This window comes from Haliaeetus leucocephalus, unplaced genomic scaffold (assembly GCF_000737465.1).
Source record: "Haliaeetus leucocephalus isolate CR32 unplaced genomic scaffold, Haliaeetus_leucocephalus-4.0 Scaffold555, whole genome shotgun sequence".
Classification (NCBI taxonomy): Eukaryota; Metazoa; Chordata; class Aves; order Accipitriformes; family Accipitridae; genus Haliaeetus; species Haliaeetus leucocephalus.
The window spans coordinates 2,950,290-2,977,100 of record NW_010972991.1 but is presented as its reverse complement, the minus strand read 5'-3'; the positions used below and the strand labels follow the sequence as shown (position 1 = coordinate 2,977,100).

At 44.0% G+C, this 26,811-nt stretch overlaps 1 protein-coding gene across 1 annotated transcript; it reads right to left on the bottom strand.

Annotated features, from left to right (window-relative positions):
* Positions 1–1,357: 1,357 nt before the first annotated feature.
* On the bottom strand, positions 1,358–23,922 carry ST3GAL1 (ST3 beta-galactoside alpha-2,3-sialyltransferase 1). The gene is made up of 6 exons (XM_010576901.1): positions 23,373–23,922; positions 14,011–14,207; positions 10,655–10,834; positions 5,914–5,959; positions 3,255–3,374; positions 1,358–2,093 (listed from the first exon to the last, which is right to left on the bottom strand). Exons 1-6 carry the CDS (start codon positions 23,682–23,684, stop codon positions 1,920–1,922), a joined length of 1,029 nt encoding a protein of 342 aa, XP_010575203.1. The 5' UTR covers positions 23,685–23,922; the 3' UTR covers positions 1,358–1,919.
* Positions 23,923–26,811: the final 2,889 nt, after the last annotated feature.

Below are 26,811 nucleotides of genomic sequence, written 5' to 3'. Positions count from 1 at the left end.
CACATGGGTAAAGCAGTTCATGTTGGTGAGTGGTGCTGTGGCCCAAAATAGGGATATTCCAGCTGACCGTGCCATCGTGCTGTGAACTGCTGCCTTGGAGGGGAGCTCACTGTTAACAACTGGCACGGAAAGACAAGGGGATAGATAAATCTTGGACTGAAGCACGTCACTTGTCGAAGGGCTGGGCTTTCACTGAGCTCAGATACTTACCTGCTTGGACATGCTGCCACAACTGGTGCATGAAAGACAAGTCATTTAGATGATGATTTCTAAATTGCCACAAACCCCAACCATCCTGATACACTAAAAATGAAATATGCCATTTTTTTCCAAGCCTGATCTAAAGTCCCTTGAAGTCTGTGGCACGAACTCCACTGGCTTCACCAGAGCTGAAAATGGGTCAATAATCCATGAATCCTGTTTTCATGATATCAGGAAGAAAAAACCACTGTTCTCCATTCTTCACTACCTAAACTTTGTTCTTGGATTCATACTTTATCTGTCCTTGAGGATTAAATGCATTGATTCCAGCAAAAATCTGTGGATATAAAAATCTCCACTGTCACTTCCCTCCTCTCACTGCCTCGAGGTACTGACATTAATACACTCATTCCTCCAGAGATGCACATAATTTTGAAGTCTGGCTTACACTGTAGGATCAGCTTGCGTAGATAATGTCCTTGTAGATGCTGCTACAGTGCTACAGGACAAAAGATTCCTATTGTATTACTAGCTGGTATCCCAACCCATGACATTTCTGCCATTTCAGATAGAGACCTTGTAAAGAGATAGAATTTGTAAAAAAATAAGAAGAAAAGTTTCCTTGGAACTTTTGAATATTTTCCCATAAAAAAAGGTAAAACCTACCTTTAAAAATTAGTCTTGTTTGTGTTTGCTCAAATACAATATAGGAGCTGTTATTATTGTTTTTGACTACAAAAGTATACCACATGGAGGCTAAACTTTGGTAAATTTTCCCCCCTTTTATAAAAAAGTTTAATTTAGGGTTTGTCATCTTAAAAAAAAAATCACATCTGTTGCACAATTATAAAAGGCACATATAAACGACTGAAAGGAAAAAGTCCACTTTCCAACCTTAAACTGATTAAATAAAAATGAGCATTCCAGAGTATTTTCCACCAAAAAAAAAAAAAAAAAGAAAGAAAAATTATATATAACCAAACAAGACAAACAAACAAGTGGCTAAAAAGGCCATTTTTTTGCTGGAGTTTTCAGTATTGTTTTCTCTCTCATTATGGCTGTATAGGAAGCAATATTAAATAATATATGATCAGAGATTATTTGATCCATATTTTCTAGACACTATCAATGCAGAATGAGGCAATGGCTGTGATATTTACTACTCCAGGCAACTTCATCGTGTTTTTGCTTAATACAGCACAAAACCAGAATAGAGGAAACAGAAGAGACAGTTCAAAAAGAAGATCAACAGCAGAAGTGAATTCATTTCTTTGAGGTAATCCTTACTATGATGTTCACAGCTGCCCTAGTGGGTCTCAAGTCCCAGAAGTCGTTTTCACTCTTCTTCAAGGATCTCCTGCCTTACTGGAGGAAAGAACGGACATACAAACAGCAGTTCCTGTGCCCATGTTTCCCCTAATTGCAACAGGCAGATCTTTCATCAATAATTCAAGAATTGAGCCGCAGAGCCTAAGCAGAGATTCATTTATTCCCACAACTGATTGGTAGTTTCCAGCTATCCATAGATAGGAAATCACGTGCAGCGTGGAAGCTGGTCCTCGGCCGAGCTCCCTGCGGTGAGCATTGCAGCAGTGAGACGCTCCGAATCCACCGCAGATACACGCATTGAAACCTGGCTGGTGCCCAGATCATCTTCACTGAGCTTGGTTCTGCTGCCTGTTGGAAACTGCAGCCCCCACTTCTCCCCGTGGCCAGGGTCATCTGCCCTTGAAAAAATTTATTTTTTCAATGGAGGCAAGAGTCAAAGTTACATTGAACTCAAAATCCCCGTCATGGACACCTGTCTTCCGGAAAGCCCCAGCTGAAGCGTTGTTTTCCCAGTAGTGATGCCAGTGTCCTTTGCTGTCTGCTCCAAAGCCGTACACGTTCACCTAGGAGGTAAGAGAGAACTAGTCTTATGGCCTGGAAAGCAACTGGTCTTCGTCCGAAATGTTGAAGAAATCTTGATTCTCAGTTTATCTACAGGCAGCAGCACCCGGAGACCTCAGCGGTATGCCAAGCTATTCTGCTGCATGAGACGAGGCAACCACAGAAGAATGACCAAGAAGAATGGCCTACTCAAGGGACATTACATCTTAAGCTATGCTGAGACCACCACCGTACCTGAACTCAGACAGAAAAGGAAATTTCTATCCATGAATTCTTGTTTAGCGATATGAAAAACACATTCCTGTCCTCTAAGCTTGATGTTTGACCTCAGGAGTTCAGAGGCTTGGGAAGTGAATCTCCTCTTTAGCTGGTTAAGACCACAAAGAGTGGAAAATTTTTGGTTTTGCTCCTAGTCTTCCAAATGATGACCCATGTCAACCCCCACTTATGTGCTTAATTATACGATATTTGCAGTCACTTCAGAGGCAGATGGACATTATGTTCTTTGTGTGTGTATACGCCTATGGCCTTTCCTCTCCCAAAGGCTCATTCATCGATGGCTGTGCCTGTCTCCTCTGGTGGTAAAAGTCCAACCATCACAGTTGATTTATTTAAACTGAGAGTGGCGATATGGCTGGGTTTGAGTGGGTCATAGCCCACAAAACAAGCACCCTAACCGACCCACACCTGGACCCACCCAAATACTAGCTGGTTTTAAGTTATTTTTGGTAATGTCAGAGCCTTGTGCATTGCCTGCTTACCAGAAAACAGATTCCACCCAAGCCACCCCTCCTCTCTGCCTTGACTATGGTACAGTTTCTGCCAGCATCATTAGGAGTATTTCCATCACCTCTCCAAGCAACACAGGCCTAGGTGACAAAAGTTCTCTTTCATCAGCAGAACTGTATCCAGGCCAGGGATTTTTCCAGCATAGTGATTTTTAACCCCCATGCTGACAAACCCATACTTGCAGGATTTTGTACAGCTGACCTGGTCTCTGAGGACTGATGCTGAGGACTCTGCATCTGTCTGAAGAAGCAAATGGCAGAGAAGATGGAGAGGGGGAAATAAAAGCTGAGTGAGTGGCCAGGGCATGTTTCTGGCACTTCAGTATGGAACGTCCTGATTTTTTATCCATATATCCAAACATAGCCAGACTTTACCTCATCGCATACATGGAGTGCAAATATCAAAGACAGAAGGCCTGTGGAGGGGTATCTCCCATGATGCTGGAGCCAGTTTTCGTAGACGTATTTCATAAAAATTGGATTATAAACCAGGATCTAGGCAAAATTGGAGAGACAGACTCATTAATAAAATACCCTAGGAAAAAACAACAGTAGCATGTCATCCCTAAAGGACACTGGGGTAGGGGAGTAGGGGACAAAGGAATTATAGTTATTCCCCGAGGGCAGGTGAAAGGAAAAAATACAGTCCTATAATTAAATGCATTGCAGAATATTTCCCGTGGACAATTACACAAGAATATTCCTTCCTTGGTCTTGATACCTCACCTGCTTACACTAATGTAAATCTTGGGTGCTTCTTACTGAAACCAATGGGTATGAAATGGCACAAGTGAGAAGAAAATCAGGCATTCAACTGTCCCTGCAGCATCCTGCTGTAATGCAGATGAGCTCTGGGGAGTTGGAGGCCTGAGCAAGGCAAGCGTAAGATGCCATGCCCGATTTCATAGAATCATGGAATCATTTAGGTTTGAAAAGACCCTTAACATCATCGAGTCCAACTGTAATTTGGGTGGGAATGTAGGAGCAACTGTATCTTCTGCACAATATGCCAACCATGTCTTGGTATGTCTATAGGTACAGATCTAAGGAAACCAGGGGTCAGGTGTAAACTATCACGAAGCCTATCAGGTTGTATCAGCTGCATTTCTCTCATTTCCCAAACATGCTATTTTTCTATGCCTTTTTTTTTTTTTTTTTACAAAAGATAAATCCCACTTGGTTATCTCCTGGGGAAATTATGAGGCTATCTAATGAAGACAGAGCACTTACTTAAGATCAGACCTGAGTGTACAGTAAATCCAAGGACTGGTGGGAGCCCTTGGTTTCAACCCCCTTCCCTGAATGTGGCAAAGAGAGGCTTTTCCCTCCATGCTGCATTTGTAATTAGAGTGACAGTGTTTCAGTGCTATCTGGTTAGCTGCAGGGCTTTTCCTTTTATAAAGTCAGAGGTTAATTGCTGATATTGTATCTGTGTGTAATCGCTTCTCACAGGGTGTTTTGCATTGCATGGTGTGATAAGAAATACAAACTTCTCATCTCCCTGCTCGGGAAGCTGCTGCATATCACCAGTCGTACCCTGGGCTGGTGCTACTCAACTGTGACGTGAGTTTAACAACCTGCCATAGTGCATCTCATGAGGGTTTTTCAGAGGTTATTGTGTTCCCCACAACAGGTAGGGATGAGCTAAGTGATTATTTAATACCCCCTAGAGGTCCACGGTTGGAAGCACAGTGATATAAACTGATACTGGTTAAAAGATCTCATCTGAAGCCTTTGGCAAAAGCAGGCCTCCTGAATGAAGGACATGTGCTTTAATTTGTAATTTTAATGCTCTGGGGCTAACATCAAACTTTACCAACCCTTGAGACATTAGGAGCCTGAGCTCCTTTGAAAATCAGCCTCTCGAAAGGCCGAGAGAATGAGACTTTTGTTTTGCTGGAAGGTCTGTGGAAGAAGAAACATTTTTCCTCTCCATAGCCTGCCTTGGTTACATCCCCAAAGCATACAGCTACAACAAAAAAAGTCTTTGCGTGGTGGCTAAAGGTGAGACACGGGAATGACCACCCTGCTGCATGGGAAAGCCTGCCTCCAGCCATAGGGCATGTCTGTTAAACCACAGCATACTTGGGCAATGAGTCAGTATGCATGGGATGGGCTCTCTTCTCACTGCTGTAGGTTGCGCACCAGGTTTGCCCATCTTTCTTTGACCTTCTCAGAGAAGTGAGGTCCCCTGACTGATTGCCTTCTGCACATCCACACTATGAAATAAAATGGGTGAGAGGTTTTTTTGTTAGCCTTGAGGGAGGTGGCATGGCACAGATCATGTCCACGTTGCTCAGTTCTGTCCCAGTGTAAAGCAGGGAATATTCCCTGGTCTGTGCTATGCTCCAAACCTTGCTTCAACATTGCCTGGGACAGTATTAATACACCTGGGACAAAACCAGCACAGACTTGGCCTGAGCCCAGTCTCCAAGCTTGTTTAATTGGGTGCAGGTAGTTATTATTACAGCTGTGGGCTAAGAGCCTTCCCCAAGAGCCGTTGATAGCATCATGAATTCTCCACTGACTTGAAAACACACATCTTTGTTCAGAGTTCACTTAGCTCCTTATGACAAGGAACTGACCCAGGAGGGAGGAACATCCTTGGAGTTCAAATAGTCAAATTATTTTTAAAAAACTTCAAAGGCTCTCCACAGCTCAAAGTGTCAAATGACTGCAACGGGTGGGAACAGAGCAACTGCTGTGAAGGGTGAGCACTGTTGGCCAACAGTGCATCTTAAATCTCCCTGAGCAGGACCAGAGGAAGCAATGAAACCTTCAGAACAGTGCTAATGCAATGGCATAGTCACAAGAGCAGTTTCTTTCCAACCTTAGTTATTTAGTGGTTGATCTATGGCCTGAATGGCACACAGGAACTAAACCTTTAGCTTAGCTGAGCCTTGTAAAGTGTGTGTATTTTGGCTGCAGTTTTTATGAACGTCAAGAGGTTCCTTGGATTCTTGCAGTTTGCCCCAAGAGACAAAAGACCTACAAGTGGATTAGAAGAACAAATTCACAAGCCAGCATTGCTCACCTTCTCTTTTTTGACTTTGATTTTCCGTGGAACTGGAACATATGTGCTGTTAAAAGAAAGAAAACACAACGCCAAGATTAATAAAAGCTCAATATAATTAATATTTTTAGGTATTTTCAAAGAAAAAAAGAATATTCTTCATGTACAGTAATAAATTCAAATTATTTGAAAGTAATAAATTCAAGAAGTTGTTGGAAAATGAGGCTGCAATTAAGTGATACAGCATGAAAAGAACTGAGCTGTCACTGAAGGAAGTTTATAGGAAGCCATTACATTTTTAAATTTTCAAGTTAATTATTGACAGTAGGACACCAAAGATTTATTTAACAATATACTGTAGAGTCAATATTAAGTGGAGCCCATGACTTCTAATTCTTGGATCACGACTGTTGCACTCTGATGACGGGGCTTTCCATGTAATTTCATGGCAGAAAAACCTTTTCCCACCAGGGGGAGACTTTTCCCCTCCTAATACTTATAGCTACTGCATTATTTTCAATGTAGGTGGTAGCAGAGTTCATAATTTCTGTGGTTATGTGCAAGTCAGGCATTCCCAGTACACAGCTCCTCACCAGCAAGCTATTTCCCTCCTCCCCAGGGGGATGCTGAAGGCTTCCTGCAGTTCCCAGCATAAAACTTCCAAGTCATACCTTATGACTGGGTTGAAATCACGAGTCATGTCTTGAAAACAAAAAAAAAAATCTTTTCTTCCCCATATCTCATCATAGTGCATGCTCGCATTGCACAGCTTATCATGAGTGCTGTAAAAAAAAAAATCTCCCTGATTTTGTTTCAAGTGAAAAAATTCTGGTGACCTAGCTTTGTAATTGGAGTATATCCCAAAATATACCTTGCATGCTTTTTAGATGGGTTGTGGTAAATCACAAAAGCCTTCCATTAGTTCAATCTAAAAGGTTTTCACTTGATTTTTGGTAACGACAAGGTTCCTGTCATTACGGTTTTGTTTCTCTTTGAACTATGGATCATCACCACTTTGAAACATTAGTCTAAGTCTCCCTGAACCAGTGGTGACCTGGCAATGTCTTCATCTCCTTAAGTACTTCTGGGCATCCCTGAGCTGCGATCCCTGCTCTGGGCTGGATGCAGTGGGATGGGTGACGGGTGGGTTCCAGCCCTCCTGAGACGAGACACAAGACACAGGGAAAGGGACAACCATGCAGACTTCTTAATCTGCTCTCAGCAAATCTGCCCTTGCATCTGCTTCCCACACCTGACCTCGATTAGCGAAGTCAGTAGAAGTAGGCTTGGTGATCCCGCGTCGTTTTTGGGGTTATGAAAACAAAAGGGCTTCTTTGCTGGTAAAATCTCATTATTATGTAAATAAACAGCCAATCTTTTCTAAAAAGGTGATGTGGAGGAAGCAAGGGGGACGTACTTCATGGACATCTAGCTAGGTACAGTAGAAGACCAAAGAGAACGGTATGCAGTGTTCAAGACAGTATTTGCAGACAGCTCTGCTCCAACCAGGAGACTATTGTAGCTCTTGTCAGGTGACACGTTAGGCATTTTAGTCATGGGATATTTCATTTTTTCAGAAGCAGTACCCAAGTCCTGCTGTCACTTGGCTGCAGAATTTCATACACCCGCACAGAAAGTATTGGCACACTGATTAAGAATGAATGGAGACCTATTCCATTATGATCATATAAAACCTGGGCTGCATAGCAGTCAGGGAGTTAGTAACCCAGTAAATACTACACAGGAACTGAACAAAGAATGAAGCCTGTGATGAAGGTGGCTACAGGTAGAATACATATAATTTGGAAAACATCTTCTATGAGCCACTTTGCAGGGCTCTAGTGAAGCCTGCCTTCATTACTGGCCACCTTGTACAGGACATTTACTGTACCCTTGACCCAAGTGGAAGATATGGAACATTTTAAAGAATACAAAAATTGCTCTTTGCCAAACAAAGCAGAGATACATGGAGCTTTTTTCACTATGGAGATTCGTAAAAGACTTGCAGAAGGCAAGTTAAGGCAACTAGGCTAAATATATGACTGATGATGGCCTGAAGGTTTTCTGTCCCAGAAGGCTTTTCTTGGTCTTTTCTGGGATAATGCTCAGCCTTAGTGAGCAACTTTGGAATGGGACATCCATCAGTCAAATGGGACATGTCTGAGAGAATCATTCAGCTACCAATTCAATCTAATATTAAGGCCATCTGCAGTTTGGCTTTTGTTTTGAGCTGTAAAAATTGCTTGAATTATAATACTACTGGGAGGAGAATATGATTAATTCACAGGTTTTGAGTCTTAGGAAATTATTACTTCATTTGAATGGGATACAGAAGATTAAACATTGTGTAAAAGTCTAATCAATACAGGATGCTTATCTTTTTAACTATGAGTGCACTTAGGTTGTTGTTAACCTAACCTCAGTTGATATTATGCAGCCTGTGCACAAGGCATGATGGCCATGTAGGTTGGGGTAAGGAGGTGAGTATTTCTTCTCTTGTAAAATACCGCACTTCAGATGGGTTTTGCTTTTATTTCATGCCTTCTCCCCTTTACAAATGTACAGTCAACAATTTCTTTATACACTGTATCTGACATTGTGTGTTTCACGTGTGCTCATAGGTTTATTCTGCTAGCCTAAAATTATGTTACATATATTGTTATGATTTGTGTGCTTACAAATTTCTGGTTTTATTATTCCACCATGTACCAGCTTATTAATTATGCAATTTCCCCACTTTGAGTATGGCAAAAATCTTAAAATACTGATATTTCTTCCATGTGGTTACTCACACACTAATTTATACCAGACGCTCACCAAGCCCATGTATACAATCTGATTATAAAGACATAATATATCCTGTAATTTATTAAGGAAAGATGTTTTTCCTTTCATGTGCTGTGACTGCCTTGTAGTCAAGCAGTTATATCTTCCCGATAGGCTAAGGGCTCACTCAACTTTACCACTGCAACCTACTTGCTGCCACTTCTGAAGGTAAATACTCGACAAAAAAATAGCGAACAGCTTTGCAATCTGGGCACAGAGCAGTGACAGTGATGGAAACACGGATGGGTGATGATGGCAGCAACTGGCCCTCTGTGGGCTCCTCTTCCCAGTGCAGGCACAGATATGATAAAGATGCAGCAAGGGGCTTCATTCAAAGGCTGTTGAAGGCAGCTGGGATTTTTCCGTTGCTTCTGATAGGATTTAGATCCAGGCTTAAGGGCAGAGGTTCTCAATCTTTTTTATCAATACAGTTTCTAAAAGAAAAAAAACCTAAGCCTTGCAAAAAAGGTGATAAATTTTATCCAATTTTCTAAGAAGTGGGCTGATTTTTCCAAATTACAAGTGTGTCCTGAAGATGGATTTTTTTTTCAAGACAACTTATGACTGTATATACTAAGTGCTGGTGGCAAAAAACGTAAAAAGAGACTAAACCAGATTTGTTAAAAGTTAAGAGAATCTTAATAAGAAGTGAAAAGAATCTAAAATGCATTTTCAAAGAGAGAAAAGGAAAAGAAAAGAAGAAATAAAACTCCATTTGTTGTCCCATCAAAAAGTTTTCCTTAAAAATGCGAAGCGGGTCTTATGCCCAGTCAACAGGGACATACTTTTCCAAGTTTTTAATCCTTTGAGACTCTGAAATTGGGAAAAAAAGTTGAAATGTCTTGAAATACTTCTCTCTGGAGTAAACTGATCTGCTCTTGTTGTCTATGTGTAAGAGGGTGTCACCGAGCAATCCCACAAGGTTGTGGTTTTACACCCAGCAGATAACCTTACACACAGTACAAATGTCACGTATTTCATTCTCTGGGTTAGGAAAAATCAGCTTACAGGAAGTGAGAGAATCTGCTAGCAGGCATCCAGAAGAAACATTCATTTTGTTCACACTTCTAATTCTAGCGCTGCCATAAATGTATTAAGCAGGACATTTACTTCTGAAAGCACTCATAAAGAAGAAATGGAGAATAAATACCAGCGTGGCACGTTATTGCCAGGTAGAACACGTGAATTTAAGGCTAAGGCACACAGATGATGCACAAAACAACAGTGTCTCCTCTGCACGGCGCTCAGTCGTGTTCCACCAGGAAAGACAGACCGAACTCCTGACCAACCTGTCCAGGGGAGGATGCTGTGGATGGGGCACTAAGTGCTGCAGTCTGCTTCTGCTCTCACTGCCTTGCGTGAGCAACCTGCACATACTTGTCTGCCTCCTTGTCCTCTTCTGCAAGTGGGATAATGTATGTTGGAGGACCACTTGGCCACCCAAGTGTCTCAGGTGGGATAATCCAGGTGTCTAGAACCACCACTAAATGAATAACCCACCAAACACCGGATTCTGCAGATAGCTTTCTGATGGGTACGTCTGGGTACGGGCATGCTGGCTGCACTCACTACACTCACGAGGGACCGGAGAGGAGGAAGAATGAGCAGAAGCCCAAAATGAGGCACTGAACCCCAAAGCCCAGGAAGCCACTGCTCAAACTGGCTGCCTCCAGCAGCAAAACCTCCCCTTTTCATTTCTCTGAGACTGCTGTGTGGGGCTGTGAAGAGCTGGGTCTGGTTCTTCACCTCAGAGACTGCACCGTAACATTAAGCTTTTCCTAGAAAGCAAATGTTCAGGACTGAACTCTGACCTGAGGGGGTCTGTAAAGCTCCCTTAGGCCTTATCAGAAGCCAGGATTTGCCCATTGTAGGCTTTTACCTCGCACAGCAACATGAGGTGTGGGAGCTGCCACCCTTTCAGCCTGCCTTTACTCACAAGTTGATGGTGCCTGTGGTGAGAGCGGTGACAACCCAGCGCAGGTCCAGGGTTTTGAAGGGGATCAGGATCATGCTCACGTTTTCTGCCAGCTCTTTGTAGCTCTCCGGGTAAACGAAGTGGTGAGTGGTCTTGCTCCCAACATCGGATTCATAGCCAGCAGTGGGAGCACGGTTCATTCTGCAGCCCAAAAGTAAGAAGGGAGAGTGAAGAAGCAGGAGAGGAATTAACTAGGTACAAACATGTGTGAATCTTCCCCAAATCATTTGCTTGAGGTGGCAGGAAAATGCTCCCATGGCTAAGGAGAGTGCTGTATGCAGGCTTTTCAGACGACCTTGACAGGTGGTAGGGGTCCTCAAGCAGGCTGAAATGACCATCACCCATGTGAAAAAATTAGCAGTAAATGAAAGTTCAGCTTTTGTGTGGGATTCCTTGGACTGAATGGGAGTGTCTACCAAGCAGGTGTATCTCTGAGCACTTCCCTGCGTTCCCTTTACAGTCAGCAAAGAGATAGTCAAAAGAGTGATGAGACCATGAGGACACATCTCCCTTCATCCTAAAGCTGTAGCCTCCAGTAGGTGAGAAAAACATTGCCCTAAAGTCCATCAGCTTGACTTCTTGCAGTTTCATTCCCCCCCGTTTGTACAGGTGTATTTGGACGTCTAGGGTCAAGGTAACAAACCATGTTTTGTGTGATGAGAAGCAGCAAATATTTCTTATGGTCCTCCCACGAGAAGGCACCAAACCCACAGTAGACAAATTCAGGACCTGCTGCTGACACATCATTTACTCAAACCTTACTTTGTAGTATATCCTCCAAGTTTAATACATCTATTTAGGGTCAGTCTCCAGACATGTGGTGTGCTTTAGGTAGATCTGGGGTCAGTGCATGAAGATCTGCCCAGGGCCCACCAGGGCTCAGTCAAAACCTGTTGGCCAAACAGGGCTACCTTATGTTGGGTGTATCAGTGGGGGTTTCTGAAATCAGGACTGCAGAAAGGCCTCTATACTTTTGTTCACTTCTGAAAGCAAATCTGGGGACACATCAGCAATTCCTTCCCTGATGCATTAGCTCCCTGCTAGTAGAATTTGCATGTTTCTGTGGTGCAGCGTAATGCAGATCAGAGATCCCCAAAGTGGCTCTGACTGACCTTGCATGAATCCATGGTGCTATGCAACACCATGAAGAAGCCCCCAAACTGGCTCTGAGCAGAATGGGATTTCTTTGCAGCCCAGTGGAATCTTCTGCAGAGACATTAGCTCAGCTCCTGGCAGAAATGCGGGGAGGACAAGAAACGATGTAGCTGACGAGGTGATGAGGAGCATTGTACACTGCCAGACAACACGCTGCCCTGGTCACTGATAATGGGGGAGGCAACATCTGCTTATCAAGTCTATGCCAGGCTGTGTTATTGCAGTGCTCCCCCAGGTGAATTAGTTAAGTTTATTCTAACTCCCTCGAAGGGAGTTATTAGCGTAGAAAGAATAGCCTGTGAGCCTGTGTGGACTTGTTATTGAGTTAGCCTCTTCCCTGCCAGTGACCCACATCATACTGTGTAGAAATATTAGTAAGGCATGAGACATGATGTTTTTTTCTTGAGATTAGTCAGTCTAAGGTATAAAATATGGGGGGTTCTTTCCATCAGGACAAAGCCAAGGGTAGCACCTTAGTTATCTTACTCACAACCTGCCCTCAGGTCCACGTACCTTCCCCACCATCCGTGGTGGGGCTGCCTGCGTGACATGGCAGAAGGCAGTGTTCATACCCAGTCTCGGCAGGAAGGACCAAGCAGGAATTTCCTTCCGTCATGAAAGCAGATAGTTAAACAAATAAAGGTGGGCTGGAACACGGTGTTTGGATGGAAAGGTCTCCCCTCAGACTCCCTGGCTCTTTCCCGCACTTGGCTGTATTGCCAGAGCACGTGCAAGTGAATATCAGGTCACCAGAGATTTTGGGGTTTGGATTAACACACAGAGGGGTCACCTTCTCTGCACAAATTTCCATGGTGAATCCTAAAACCTTGTGCCATCCCTTCAGATCTGGCTTGAGATAGCTCAAATATAAATCTGAGACTGGAAGGTTCAATTCCAAGTCACAGAGAGTTTCTCCCTTGCCAGGGATGCGTGGTTACGGGAAGGGCAAGGCCTCAGAGCAGAAATACGCATCTGTGTGTGTTACTCTTTAGTTACTACTCCAAAAAATAGCTTTTGAATCTAGCAAAACCTTTTCCGTGTGAATCTGGAAACATAGGCCAGGCAAGATAAGAAAGTCCACACAGGACTAGGGCTGTCTCCATAGCAAGGGACACAGAATTAAGCATAAATGCACCTCAGCTGTCTTACATTTGCAACCTGCAGGACTAATGTCAAGGGCTCTTCCCTTCACGGATCTGAAGACCAGGTTGGCTGCCTTTGCCTTTTGGGAGGTACTTTTGGCAGAGGGTAAGGCACACAACTGAAGGAATCAACTCCTGAAATGACTTATCGTGAACATTTAGATGTCATCTGAAGACTCTACAGCATGTCCAAGCCACATTGGAAGCCAAGTGGCCTCAGGTGGCTTAACAGTTCAAAGAGTGTTGATCTTCTGGTGATTCACTCTTGACTTCAGTGTACAGCTTCCTCCTAAAGGTTATGTTATTTCTGAGAGTATAATCCCACATGTGGTATTTTCAATAGCAATCTCTCCCTTCCAGGCCCTCTGACCTGCCCTGCATTGCTCCCCAAATTGCGCTGTACTCGCTGCTGAAGTGTGAAAGCTGGAGAATGTGTTGGAGGTGAACTTAGTCAGCCCAGGTATCTTGGCTGCCCACTGGGTGATTAGCTCTGCTTACCTAGTTCCTGCTTACGTTTCAGTGGGGCAACATAGCCAACCTTCATGGCCTCAAAAGGAAGAGGCAATGCAACTCTTTACAAAGTAGCTGCAGCCAACCAGTCGTCTCCTGTCCATTGCAAAGTGACTTTGGCTTTCCCACCCCACCGTTGCTTAAGAATGAACCAGTGCAAGAAAGTCAAATCTGATACAGTCAATGAAGCGTGTAAAAGATCACTTGTGAGTACTAGCTGCAGAAATACCTTTTACTCAAAACTGCATGTTTTTTCAGCTATATTTTTTAGCAGAGGCAATTATGCACAGTGCAGAACAAGCTACAGTATCAACATCTATTCATGGGTTTTTTCCAAGCTAAAACGTGAGGTCATATCTCCAACACACATAATTTACATCCCTGGAACTTAGATTTGACCCAAGTACAGATTTCACTAGATAACCCGTGAAATCTTCTTTGCTCACTTGTGCCCAAAAACACCAGTGAATCTTAACAGAGACATGTGAAGCCAAGGTGGTGCCTACTCACCTGAGCACAAAGTCATGGGAGTCAATATCTTGGCCATACTGAGACTGCCGAAGGTTCCCAGAGTTGCCCACGACGGCGCATCGTCTGCATGTGTAGGTGCTTCTCTCCTGCAGCGGATCCCCATCCCCGGGAATGTTCCCAAACAATTCCTTGAGAGTAGCATTAATATTCTTTGGAGTTTTCTCTCCTTGCAATTTCTGTTAGGGAGAAAAATCACTCCAGGTTATCAATACTGCTAGCTTCTCTGTGAGCAAGACATAGCTTCAAATGTCTTCTCAAAGACTATTCTTGCATCTACCTGCAGACACTGTCTCCTGCAGTATGCATTACAAGGCTTAGGGCTGGGAGCAGAAGTGTGAAAAAAAACCTAGAAAACCCCTTCCCATTAACTTTTTAAACTTGGTTCCCCGTTTCCCCTCTTTCTCCTTGGATTCCCACAACTCCTCAGTCTCTATCTAGCCATGGTGGAACAGATCATGCGTTCTCCCCAAGGCTGACCTTAGCAGAATAAATGTTCCTCTGGTTTCTATAAGCCTAATCCCACCTTGGACCAACTATCTTCTGTTAGGATACGTATAAGATTTTTTTTAACCCTCCTAGAAAGGACAGAAGACTCTCAGGGAACCCGATGGAGCACAGAAGTGGCTGACACCCCTTCCACAAATTTTGGCATATGCCAGAAGTGGGAGCAGGAGATCTTATTGCTGCTGTTCTGGACTGTGGAGGAACCAGTTGCTAGTGCAATAGGAAACTACGGTAAAGTAGAGTTAGCCCTGAGAGCTGGGATGTAAAATCATTGAAAAAATTCTCCAGGATGAAGAAAACCACCCGGACCTTGGTCATTGTGTCTGTTGCCATGGAGGGAAAGTCTTTTGTAGCAGCTCTGTGGTGCATGGTGGAAACAATGGCTGGATGGGGAAGGTACAGGCAAGGTGCAGGGCAGGTGATGGTCAGACACTCCTTTTCTGGGGCTCTGCTCTCTGAGGGCTACAAAAGAGGTTGGAAGTGCTGGCAGGCTCACAAAAAGCATTGCCCACCCTTGTGGTGCCGCTGGCTTGCAAGCTCACAAAGGGAGAACGGCTCCTAACACAAAATCTGCCAAAAGGCTCTGCCCTGGCTCTGCCAGCCCAGGGCAAGGAGAGACAGGGAGGGAGAGAGGAGAAACACCTTTTCCCCTGACTCCCAGCAACGGCCTGGGGTAATTTGGCTTTAGTTTCCGATGTGTTTCCCTTGACTGCACCAGGAACTGTTAATTTGTCCTGCTTGCTCTCTCTCTCACAAACACAGACAGATGTAGCACTGTAATTTTTGTTTAAATTTCATGCTGTCTGTTTGCAGAACTAGGTAAGGCAACCTTATTTGCACTGAATTGAACACGTCTGTGGAGCTCAGAACTTCAAGACAATATTGGGGCCAAGAACTTGAAACAAAGAAGACAAAGAAATGTTGCATACATAGACTTAATCGTTCTGCTAATCCTTTCTAGCCTATATACTCATATATGGACTGCACAAGGTGATTAGGATGCAAGGTGATTAGGATGACCAGACAAGCACTGTCATTATTACCATGTATGTCACTATTCAGTGGATGGCTCAATTATTTAAGTGAAAAAAGTTATCTTCTAAATTTGTGTGTGATGCTACAAATACATGTTCACATATCTAAACTCTTGTGTATTCTTTATGAATCCAATCTAACCTGGTTTTACTCTCAATATATGAAAAACACTTAACATTAGAAAGCCTGCAGCCTTCAAAAATAAATGGAAACTTCATAGATGTCTTAGAGTATAGTATCAGGTGTATAATGTAGAAAAATCCAACCCTTTTAAAAAAGGAACTTATTTTGATTTTTTGAACACATATGTACATACACCCATGTAGACTGTCTCTCTGTAAAGGTGAGCTGACTTTAACTGACTTTAAGAAATTAAAGGGAAAACCATCAAACATGCACCAAAACATTTTTAAGAACATAGTTATTCTGGGAAAAAAACCCAAAACCTGTTCTTGAACTGATTTTGCCTGAGAAAATTCAGATGAGGAATGTAATTTTCAGAAAATTGTAAGTACCTGAGCCCCCTTTTTAAGTTAAATTGCTTTTTTCAACCAGAGTGATAGCATCAGGAAAGGACCTGGAGTATTGACCTCTGTTTGATGTATTAAAATGGTAGGAAACATTATCATGGATAGGCACCTCCATTTACACAGAACAGGGATCTGCCTTTTCTTTCTGTTATGCTGCTGTCGGTCTAGAGTAACTCTGTTGCAACCAGGTTAAAAGATGGGCACCAACACCAGCCTGAAAGCAGGACACTGTCACCCTACAATCCCTCAGTTGTACACAACTTCCACAGCAGAGATTTTTACTTATGTTAGAGATTCCCTCAATGACCTCAAATAGGATGATGACCTTATCGCACTGTGTGCTGAACTCCATACAATAAGACATCCATCCTTAACTCATTAGAAGTGGTCTGTTTTAATTTCCTCAGTGATTATCTGATTGGACTACATTTTTCAGGCTTAATCTTCAATCAGCACTGGTTAGTCTTTGACATTTCAGCAAAACAGAGCAGAGCAGGCAATGACGCTGGTTAACTCCAACGCAGATACAGCTTTTAAAAGTTCAGACTTAATGTGCAGCCAGTTCCTTATTGCACAATGTTTACTTGACTTCTTGAAAAAGACCATTTTAATAGCATTACAATTACAAGCCAATTATAGTTCACTTTCCCACACTAAATTTTTGTCCCTTTTTTGAGTAATATTGTCTTTTTTTTTAACAAGCTCCCACCAGTCTAGCCTTTCCCATAAATCAACAAAAGCACTGGGTGAAAGTTTGTCCATGCAGAACCATGCAAGTGCCATGTGGCTCTGCTGGGACAGCATCCTCCCTCCAAGTGCCGTAGATGTGTGCCAGGGATATGCGTATGGAGATAGCTGCTAGAAGTGGGTTTAAATACACTGAAATACCTGACCCCTGTGTCCTGAGTGAAGTGGCTGCTTTTCTCGGAAGTCTGTGCAATCATTAGCCATGTCTAATGATGCAGCTTAACCTCTTGCCCAAGTCCAAAAGCATCTTAACCCACCTTGTGTCCACATATAAAATATCACTAGATCACTTAAAACTCCAGCTCCCCTCCATAAAATATTTGTCTGGCACTTGAGAGTCAACTCTTCCCCTTAGATTGTTAAAAACTGTGATTGGGAGTCCAGATTGAGAAGTTCCCTAATCATCTTCACAGGGAAGACAAACTACACCATCCTCCCAGCCTTAGAAACTCCCCACTTCAGATACAGAAGTTTACTAGCTGTTTTTGCTTCTTCTTATTAAAAAAAAAAAAAAAAAAGGAAAAAAAAAGGAAGCCAAGAAAAAAAAACCCTCAAAGTTTTTGCACTTCCTTTCTTTACCCATGAATGGCTTTCCAAGGAAGAGCCTGTTGCTCCTTCTCTCATCACTACGTGCACACCTCCATTAAGGATGACAAGAGACTTTCCTTCTTTTATAACCTTCTCGGAAGGCTTTCCTGGGCTCTCCGGTACCATCACATTGCCAGCGATTGCCAAGAAGCAATATCCAAAACTCAGCTAAAGGGGTGCAAAGGGAGGGTGTGAATTCAGAGCTAATAGCTTGGAGTGGGGAGGACACAGCTACAGCCAGGAAAGCCTCAAAGGAAAGCTCTCCCGGTGCATCCATGGACAAGTTTGGCAGCGTATTAAATACACCTTCAAAATCCCAACTTATTAGCAGGTAGGAAATATCCTGCTTAACCTGTAATCATGGCTGTGATGTGGATGCAGATGGACCAAGACACAACCCTCGTGGTGGACAGGCAGGTGTTGCTGTGGTTCTGGCAGCAGCCAGCACTGCCAGGGCAGCCCCGCAAGCACACAGCCAGGCTGCCTGGGAAAACTGGTGTAGCGATACTGTGTTTTGTGGCTTTTCTAATTTTTTTTAACTGTTTTTAAGAGATAAAGAGGGAATAAAGCCCCATGAGAATCTCTTTTGCACAGCTACTAATTGCCTCACTGCAGCAGTTTGGAGGCATTAATACTCACGCAGCACTTCCCAGCTATAAGACATTGTACAAAGATGAATCCTAGCAACAGCCTGGTGGGGCAAATCCAGGTAATCTCCATTTTGCAGATTGAAGGAGAGGTTAAAATGAAACCATCAATTTTAAAAATGCCTCCTTGGTCTGGAAAATACGGAATTATTATTGTTATACTTAATGTCCTGCAATTACTATGTATCAAAGAGATTAAGGGGAAGAAGATAGGGGTTTTCAAGAGTTCAAGCTTTGTTTAATGATTTGTGTCTGTCAAAAAATACGCATTCTCAAACATGAATGTAATGTGCATATATTATGTAAATAACATACACTAATATGCGTATGCCAAATTGTATGATTTCTGACTTCCATGGCTGGTACGGGTCACCTCCACACTACTCTAAGGAGCAAAGACCCTGCCTCTGCCAGCTCTGCGTGCCCTCGTTTCTGGCTGCAAGATGCTTGCAGCTCGGCAGAGCTTGTGCTTAGAGGGACCCATGAGCTTGGACCACCTTCAGATCCATCTGTCCTCGCTGGAGGGGATCCTGGAGCTGCAGCCCAGCTGGACGTACGCAGGAGCTGCCAGTGGGAAAAACAGGTAGCCCAGGGTCACGTTCTCCCGGTATGTCCAAGGCCGGTCTAAATGTCATGCTTGCACCCAAGCAGTACAAACCCAGGTGGGACTGGGCACTGGGACTAGAGCCTGGGATCTGGGCTGGATTTGGTTCCACTTTCTGCAGCTCTCTGGTAGCTACATGCCACCTTCAGTGCGCTGAGCCCTTTGTATTGCTTTCAAAGTATATCACAGACAGCGTCCCAGTTTTAAAGACGACTTTGGGTGATCAAAGTATTTGGGCATATTTTCTACAAAGAGCATTCAAAATGCATGACTCAGGTGCCAAATAGCTCTGCTGCTGTCTTAAAAATAAGTGCAGCTTCCACGACTTCCCCTGCGCACATGTTGGGGATGCCCTTTTGTTCGCCATCTGGTTAGCAAATCTTTTAATTACTTTTTTCCTACAAACGTAACAACTAAAAGCTAACATTTTCTTTTAGATACACTAATCACATGGCCCCAAGAGCTGAGCTTTCTTCCAAAAAAAAAAAAAAAGCAAGCAAAATCCTCAAATATCATAAGACTCGAGATAAAAATTGTTATAAAGTGGTAGTTTATGAAGAAGGTGCTACAGATAAGATGGCCAAGGAATTCTGAGCCTGATTTTATTTATCACAGCTTTAATCCATCAACCTCAACAGGGTTATTTTGAATTTAGAACAGCAGGTTCTGATCTCATATTTTTAATACTTTCTGACCACCAAAACCAATGCCAAAACCCCCTGAGCATAAAACAAGAGAACTATAAATAAATGCTGTGCTGTGTTACAGCATATAATTCTTGCCCTGTTTCCTTATATACAGGTTACTAAATTTAGTGGAAATGTCCACAGCATGTGTGTCATGGAACAACAATGAAAAACTTGTAGGTGAACCAGCTCAGGGAGGCGGGGAAGAAAATACAAGCAGAAAGAAAAGCATCACCTAACATAAGGTGCTAACTTCCAAAACACTGAGACTCTCACAGTCCCTGAGCGTAAGATGTGGGAAGGCAGACAGACAGACAGACAGAGACACACGCAGGTAGAGGAGAAGAGAAAGGGAGAGGAGGAGAAAGAGGAGGAGGAGGAAGGAATGGAGGGACAAGGGAGGGAAGGAAGGAAGGAAGGAAGGAAGGAAGGAAGGAAGGAAAGAAGGAAGGAAGGAAGGAAGGAAGGAATTTCTAACAAGCCGGCTACAGTCTGGAGTATTATTAATGCCCAGATCATCTCCAAGAGAGGAGGACTCCAATTCAAGTCACAAAAAGCACAGAGCAGCTGCAGGGGTATACCCAGGAGAAGAATTTTGGCCATTACTTGTTACCCAACTAAAGCAACCAAGGAAGAGTTTATCAGCTGGGTAGGTTTAAGCAAACAAAAAGCAAGTAACAGCCCTGACAACAGCCCCCTTGTTTCCGTGAACACAGAAACAGAGACGTACATTTCCAGGTGCCTTCTCCAGAAGCAGCCTTGCCCCGTGCAGCAAGATGAGCTGCTGCAGGGATGGTGGCACTGACCTTCTCTTCCCTGCTCCTTCCCACCAGCACAGGTGGCACCACTAACTCCAGTATGGACAACGCAATTTTATTCACAGCAGCCAGGAATATTTCCTTCCAAAAGGCCACATCCTACCAAACTGGAAGAGCTGAAACCATATATTCTCCAAATAAACCACGAAGCAGCCTGGCAGCCATGTGAAGAGCTGTAAGCAAGCGAAACCACCCCACCCTTTGGCCCCGAATGTCACTTCTTCTCAAATACTGGTCATTAGGCTCTGAAATCAGTCCTCGCCTTCCTAGAAGTGGAGGGATACTAATGCTACAGGATTATTTGGATGAATAATCCTTATTCACATATACAGCAACAGGGTTAATGGGAAGGGAGGGCAGACTGAGCTTGGTAGACAGACAGCTCTCCAGCAAGGGATCTGCCTGTGTTTAGTCCAAGCACATCACATGGGTGTCCCTGTGATAGGGAAGTCACAGCCTTATAATAAATAGCTCCAGTGCAGTCACCGTTGTCTCAGTTACAGCATAACAAAACAACCACGCTGTCTCAAGTCAGTTCCTGAGAACGAATGTACAGTCATTTCTCCCCTGAAACAAAGTTTAAGCACTCTCAGGTCTCTTCATGCCTCATCCTTTAACTACAAATATAGTAAAAAGTCACAAATTATTGAGTTGGCAAAGCAAGCAAGAGTAAAACATGGCCATGAGCAATGTTTTCTGTAAGACTGGCTGAACTCTCAGAATGACTTTGAAGACGAGCCTAAAAAGGAACAGCAAAAAGGGAGCGCAGTCAGGACGCACCTGGGAGTTACTTACTGTAGAAATGACGCTGACTGTCTCGAAAAGACTTACCCAAAGCAACATGTGTATAGTAAATACATCGCAATGAGGACCTGAGGCCATGTCATGCCTGGGTTTACCCAGAAGCATCTTTCAGAGGAGTCAGGGCACCTTCTCCATCTATCACAGATTAGGGCAAGTATTTTCAGTATGTAGCTGACTTCCAATACACAATGCAGTTTTGGGAGACACCAAAATATTACACACATTCTGGTTGAAGATAACTTCTAGCTGAAAAAAATATGGTGGGAAAAGGATAGACATCTTAGAAGATTTATTTTTACCATCTAAGAAAAAACTGATTAGATTTTGTGTTCTGAAATGGTGTATTCCCTTTGAACTTGACCTGAATTCAAAAAATGAATGAAAACACTAAAAATAGGGTTAGACAGCCCTGAAAATTAATGGACAGCTTTTATTTGGGTTGGGGGGTGTGGGGGAGAAAAAGAAGACTTTGGGCTGTCCTTAAAGTCACCAGTTTTTAATTTAGCTGAAAACAAAACAACCCTCCCCCCCCCCAATCTGTTCCAGGTTGAGCTAAAGTGAGATATTTGTGCTTTTTTTTTTTTTCGGTTTCACTACAAGAAGGCGAATCAGAAATTCAGACCTCTGTACTGAAAGTCCCAAACTTTTTCTTCCTTTTTATTTTTTTTTTTTTTTTAAAGAGAATGCATTGAGACATCATGTTGCAATCAGAGTGGTGTCTGAGTGCAGAATGCAGGGTGGCTTTGCTCACAGGGCTCCTCCTCAGCCCAGGTGCTGCAGGAGTGCAGCCCCTGCACCGATGCCAGGATTTAGGATTGATCATCCCACCCTCCCCTCGGCACCTCCTCAAGGTGCTGAGTGCTCCTGGTTTCTGTATTCAGAAGCAACCAGGAGGCACTTCACAACCAGCCTCAACACTCATAGTGTCCATGAACAACCTCATCCTCTCATCTACTGAGCTCCATTTGGGGTATCCCCCCCTCTCCGAAAACTGCCAGTTGTTAAATCAGATCAGCTCCCTGGTGAAACCTCACCCCGGGGCAAGGGAAACTAGGACCTGAGCTTGCCATCTTCCCTTCTCATGGCTCCGGCAAAGCCCAGCTAGGAAATGTGGGGATCAGAAGCAAAAATGTCTGGGGGCTGCAAGAAAAAACACAAGGAATGGGAAATCTGAGTCATGGCCAAGGGGCAGGTGAAAGGCTACAATGCCTGGAGTATGTGAGACTCTCAGCAAAAAGGAGGGTTTCATCATAAAACGAGGATATGATTTATGCAACGGTTAAAGACGTCGGAGTTCAGTGGCATCTCTTTTTTTACCAGTAAATGCAACAGCCAGTGGAGTGAGAAGTGATAAATCAGATACAGCCTCGTTCCTACAGCACTTGATACTTCCTCCAAAACTTCAAAACATGCAAAAAGTGGGTGCCTGCCGCAGGGGTCTCCCCAGGGCACCAGGGAAGGGCTGAAAGCCCCAAATTCAACATCGAGGGTTGTGCTCACCACAGCACACCAAGTTGCAGGCTGTTGTGTGTTCAAAAAAAGGCCCAGGGAGACTGTTTTTTCTCAAGAGTGGGAAAGCGAGTCATAACAAAACTGTGATCTGACTGGGGTTGCTGCAGCCAGAACCTGCGCTTTAGCAGCTCACCAGTGCAGGCCATGAGCAATTCATTTAATCAATGCCTTGTTTCAAGAGAACATAAAAGGGGCTTTAATTAGGCAAAACATCAGGATACACCTTCTTCCTTTCTGTGTTTTTTGAACAAGGTATCCGCTAGCTTTCATGATACTTGGATTGGGCTCTTTGGACCACCCTGCTCAGGGATACGCGGGGGCTGCTCCTTTCCAGTGACCCACAGCCGCCCGTGTGCTTTACAGACCCATTTTACATCATCAGCCACAACGGAGACTGTTCTCATACACATGGAATTAATAATTTTCTATTTAATCCTGCTAATTATTTACATGTCTTATGGTAGGGAAAGCCCCAGGGAAATTACACACTTCACAACGAGTTTGCTTTGCTGCCTCGATGGATGGCAAAAGCCCTTTTTACCCTCTGAAGTGAAACAAGCCAGCTGACGAAGTCTAGTCTTTCAAAGAGAAGGGAGAAAAAGGCAATATTGACATTTGCAAATTCTAGCTTCGCCACCTAACTCTGCCAGGGACTTTTCTAGCTTGGGGCAAGTGAACGTGCACTCCGAGCGCTTGCAAGCTAAACAGCAGCACAAACACCCGTTTTCTTCCACCTCTGCCTGCCTCGTCAGCTAAGACAGCAAATGCTTTTGGCAGGAACCGTCTCTCGCTATCTGCTTGGCATCACTCGAAGCCTAACACAACCGTTGCACAAACTCTGGGCCGTATCCACACCTTCCACTTACCAGCCACCACCTGTAGCTGTCTTCTGGGATCAAGGCATTTTGTGAGGTCAGGAAAGGTTGCATAGTTGAATTAAACCTCTGGTCGAACCAGAGGGAATGTCCTAGCTCAGAAATGCATGTGCGACAGCTGCACGGTCTCCTGGGGTGCTTGAAGACTTTTTGGACTTGCTCTGAAAACTGCATGATGAGATGTCTCAGATCCCAGGTAGTCATGGTCACCTGGTGCGTGTAGTTCAGCAGAAATGACGTTACTGTGATGAGCAAAAAGGCGAAGGTAAACACTTTCACGTTCCTCCTCCTTACGACGACCATCTTTCCCGCTCGGGTTCTGCCGTCGCTGCTGACCAAGTACGATGTAGGGTCCAATGTAAGGCAAAAAGGAAAGGGTGCTGCAGCCGCCTGCCAGTTACCACCTCGGGCTTAGGCTGAACATACTAACTCCACGACCTCCATCCATAAAGGAAGAAGCTTCGTTTCCTCCAAACGGGCTTAAAAAAGGCAAAGCTGGGTATTTCCTTTCACCTTCTCACAGTGCTTCCCAGTCTCTTCCACCTCTCCCTGGCCTCCTGCTAACCTCTCCCGATGAGGGTTCAGCAAAGATGGACCCTTGCCCTTCTACGTACCAGAAGATTTAGAGGGGAGCAATCCCAGCATTAAAATTTAGGTTTTCTGTATGGGAGCAAGCCATAAATTAAAGCAACCAAACTGTAGAAAGAAGAGGGTGGTTATTTTTTTTCTTGAAAGTTAGCTCATGAAGGATCAGATCATCTGGGGATGTACATTCCAGCAGAGAGATATCCTTTGATGTCCATTTAAGCCATGGAGAACAGTTTGCAGCCTGGACACACACACACACACAAAAAGAAAGAAGAATTATTGTCAGAAAGTTTTTTGCATTCCTCCCAAACCTTGTTTCTCTGCTTTTCTCTGCCCATCCCAAAACTTCTGATCAGCTCAGAGCCCTTGACACAGTAGCACTGGCTGCAATTTCTATTGTAGTATTTGCATTCTGAGAAGTTTCAGGGTGAAATTTCCAAAAGGGCAGAGCATCGACCTGTAGACATTGAGTCCCTTTGTATCGAATCGGCCCCGGTGCTCTGGCCTTATTTGAATTACAGTTTGTATCCTTTTGCAGGGCAGTGACTCACCTCCTTCCCTTAGGCTGACCTTGATAGCCACAAGATACACAGCGAAGTATTCATAACCCAAAGCAGCTGAACAAAAAGCACTCGGCAAAAGACGGAGGAGCAGGACACGGAGGAAGAGGAATCGGTTCCTTTCTCTTCCTCCCCTCAACCGGCTTAATTTCTTAAGGATCGGGGCTGGACTTGTGATTCAGAGAGAGCCAAGCAAGAACAACTCATACGTTCTGGGACAGACGGGGGAAATCAAAGTATAAGTGGCCTTTGTTTCACGTGGATTATTGCTATTTTTCCTGCCAAGAAAGGGTAGGTGAGGGCAGCCAGTGATCCCAGAGAGTTCCCGTGAGACCCTGAGCCAGGCAGAGAGGCAGGAAGATTCTTTGCCTCAGCGAGTCCGAGGATACAGAGGGACCCGGAGCTGCTCTCCGTTCCCCTCCTGGTGTCCCCTGCCTGGCAGCAGTGTTTTAAGCAACTTTTTAAAAGTCAAAAAATGGATCCCTTCTTCCCACAATGCCATTGTTCTGTGGGAAGAAAAACATGTGGGTTTTAAAACTTCAGATGTTTGCAAAAAGCCCCCAAAGTGTCATTGCTTAAATAACACTGTTTTGAGTTAAACAAAAAAAAAAAAAAAGAAAGAAAAAAGAAAGAAATCGGAGAAGCAACTGTGTCAGAATATATGCAATTTATGAACAAGCAAGAGCCTAGCAAGAAAAGTCTCATTTGCTGCCTAGCTGCAGGCTTCAGGCCAGCACACGAAAAGCAAAACTGAAACTGTTACCGTTAAACTCCATCATTTTAAGCCTTCCTGTGCACTACATTGATGCAAAATCCCCTCATTTCATCACTCAAATCCCATGTGTACCCAGACGTTGGGGAAGTCCATCTGGTGGCCACAGGTCTGGGCTGGGCGCAGCGTCCCCAGCTTTGCTGCTGGCTTTTCTCCTGGGGATCCGTGAGGAGCTGCCCAAGGCCAAACCGCTTTTCCGAGGGGTTTGACATGGTGTCTCGGAGACAGCACAGGCCTGGTTTTTAAAGGCGGCGTGTAAATATTTGCCGAGTCCTGTAAATCCGACTCCGAAGGCAGGAGCCTCAGACCGGGGTCTTAAGCCTTTGCTCTGCTTCAGGTTTCGCATCTGCAGCCCATGGTGGGTAGTGTGTGCCGTTCAATTAGCTGCTGTTTGCCAAATGCCTTGAGATTTATTTTAAGTCTGGCCCCTACAAATGCATTTACAGGAGCTCAAGGGCTGACAAGTGGGTCAGGCTGGATAACAAAAGGCTTTATTAACCCCAGCTGCTCGGGCTTGTCTGCACCAGTAAACTAAACTGCACCAGGGAACAATCCTGCGCTCGCTTTAACTTTTTAGAGGGAAGTTTGGGGGCTAACCAGAAATCTTCCAAACTGTTCCCGGGTAAAATTCAGGAATCGCAACCCAAAAAAGGTGGTGGGGATGCTTCTACTGTGCCTTGGAGAGTTAGACAGGGAGTTTAAGAGCACGGCCCCTGTGCACAGCCCCGTCCACGCCAGCTGGCCCCAAACGCATTTGCTTTACTAGCCTGGATGTAGTTGTTACTCTAAACAAAAACACAGCCTCTAAACCCCCCCAGATATGGCAAATCCCAGAAGTAGATTGGTTTATGGAGTGGATAATTCAAGAGATGTGATGCTGGCGGGTCGAACCCCTACTGCTCTTATGGCTGGGCCAATTCAGTATTTGTAAACACAGCTCCTGCTTTTCTATTATTTTTTTAAGTGCAGGAAGGAGGGGGATTATCCAGGCTTTCTTGGGAAAGCCTATAAAATGGAGTATTGTTCATAAAAGACACAGTTCTGGCCTCCAAAATAAACATCCATTTCACCAGCCTTTTTTTTTTTTTTTTTAACTGAGCTAAGGTTAAACTTATACTTAGAATTTGAAAAAAAAACCCAACCCAAACCAGTGTTTATGCAGTGGACTACAGTGTCTCCAAACTCCTAATCATCCCGCCTTTTATAGCACGTGATGAGAAGGTGAGAAACCAGAACTCCCAAGGCCCTTTTCCAGTGTGGAAATAAACACCAGATACTCTATTTTAATTCTCACTACTTACAGTTTCCTATGAAAGCTCATGTTTCCTATGGATAATCATGATAGAAAAAAAAAATGCATATAAACTGACAGAAAGGCTCTTAACCTGACAGAAAGGCTCTGGGGACTGTAAATGTGATTTAGGGCCTGAGGAAAAGGAAGGCTGAAATAAATGGAAAATGCTTTCATCGAGTTCACTGTGACTTGGACTGGGACTGGTTTTTTCCTTTC

Coding starts and splice junctions, on each gene's coding strand:
- ST3GAL1 (XM_010576901.1), bottom strand. CDS start 23,684: ATGGTCGTCGTAAGGAGGAGGAACGTGAAAGTGTTTACCTTCGCCTTT. Junction 5,960..10,654: donor ACCACAGGCACCATCAACTT/GTGAGTAAAGGC, acceptor TTCTTTTAACAG/CACATATGTTCCAGTTCCAC. Junction 2,094..3,254: donor CACTCCATGTATGCGATGAG/GTAAAGTCTGGC, acceptor CTTACCTCCTAG/GTGAACGTGTACGGCTTTGG.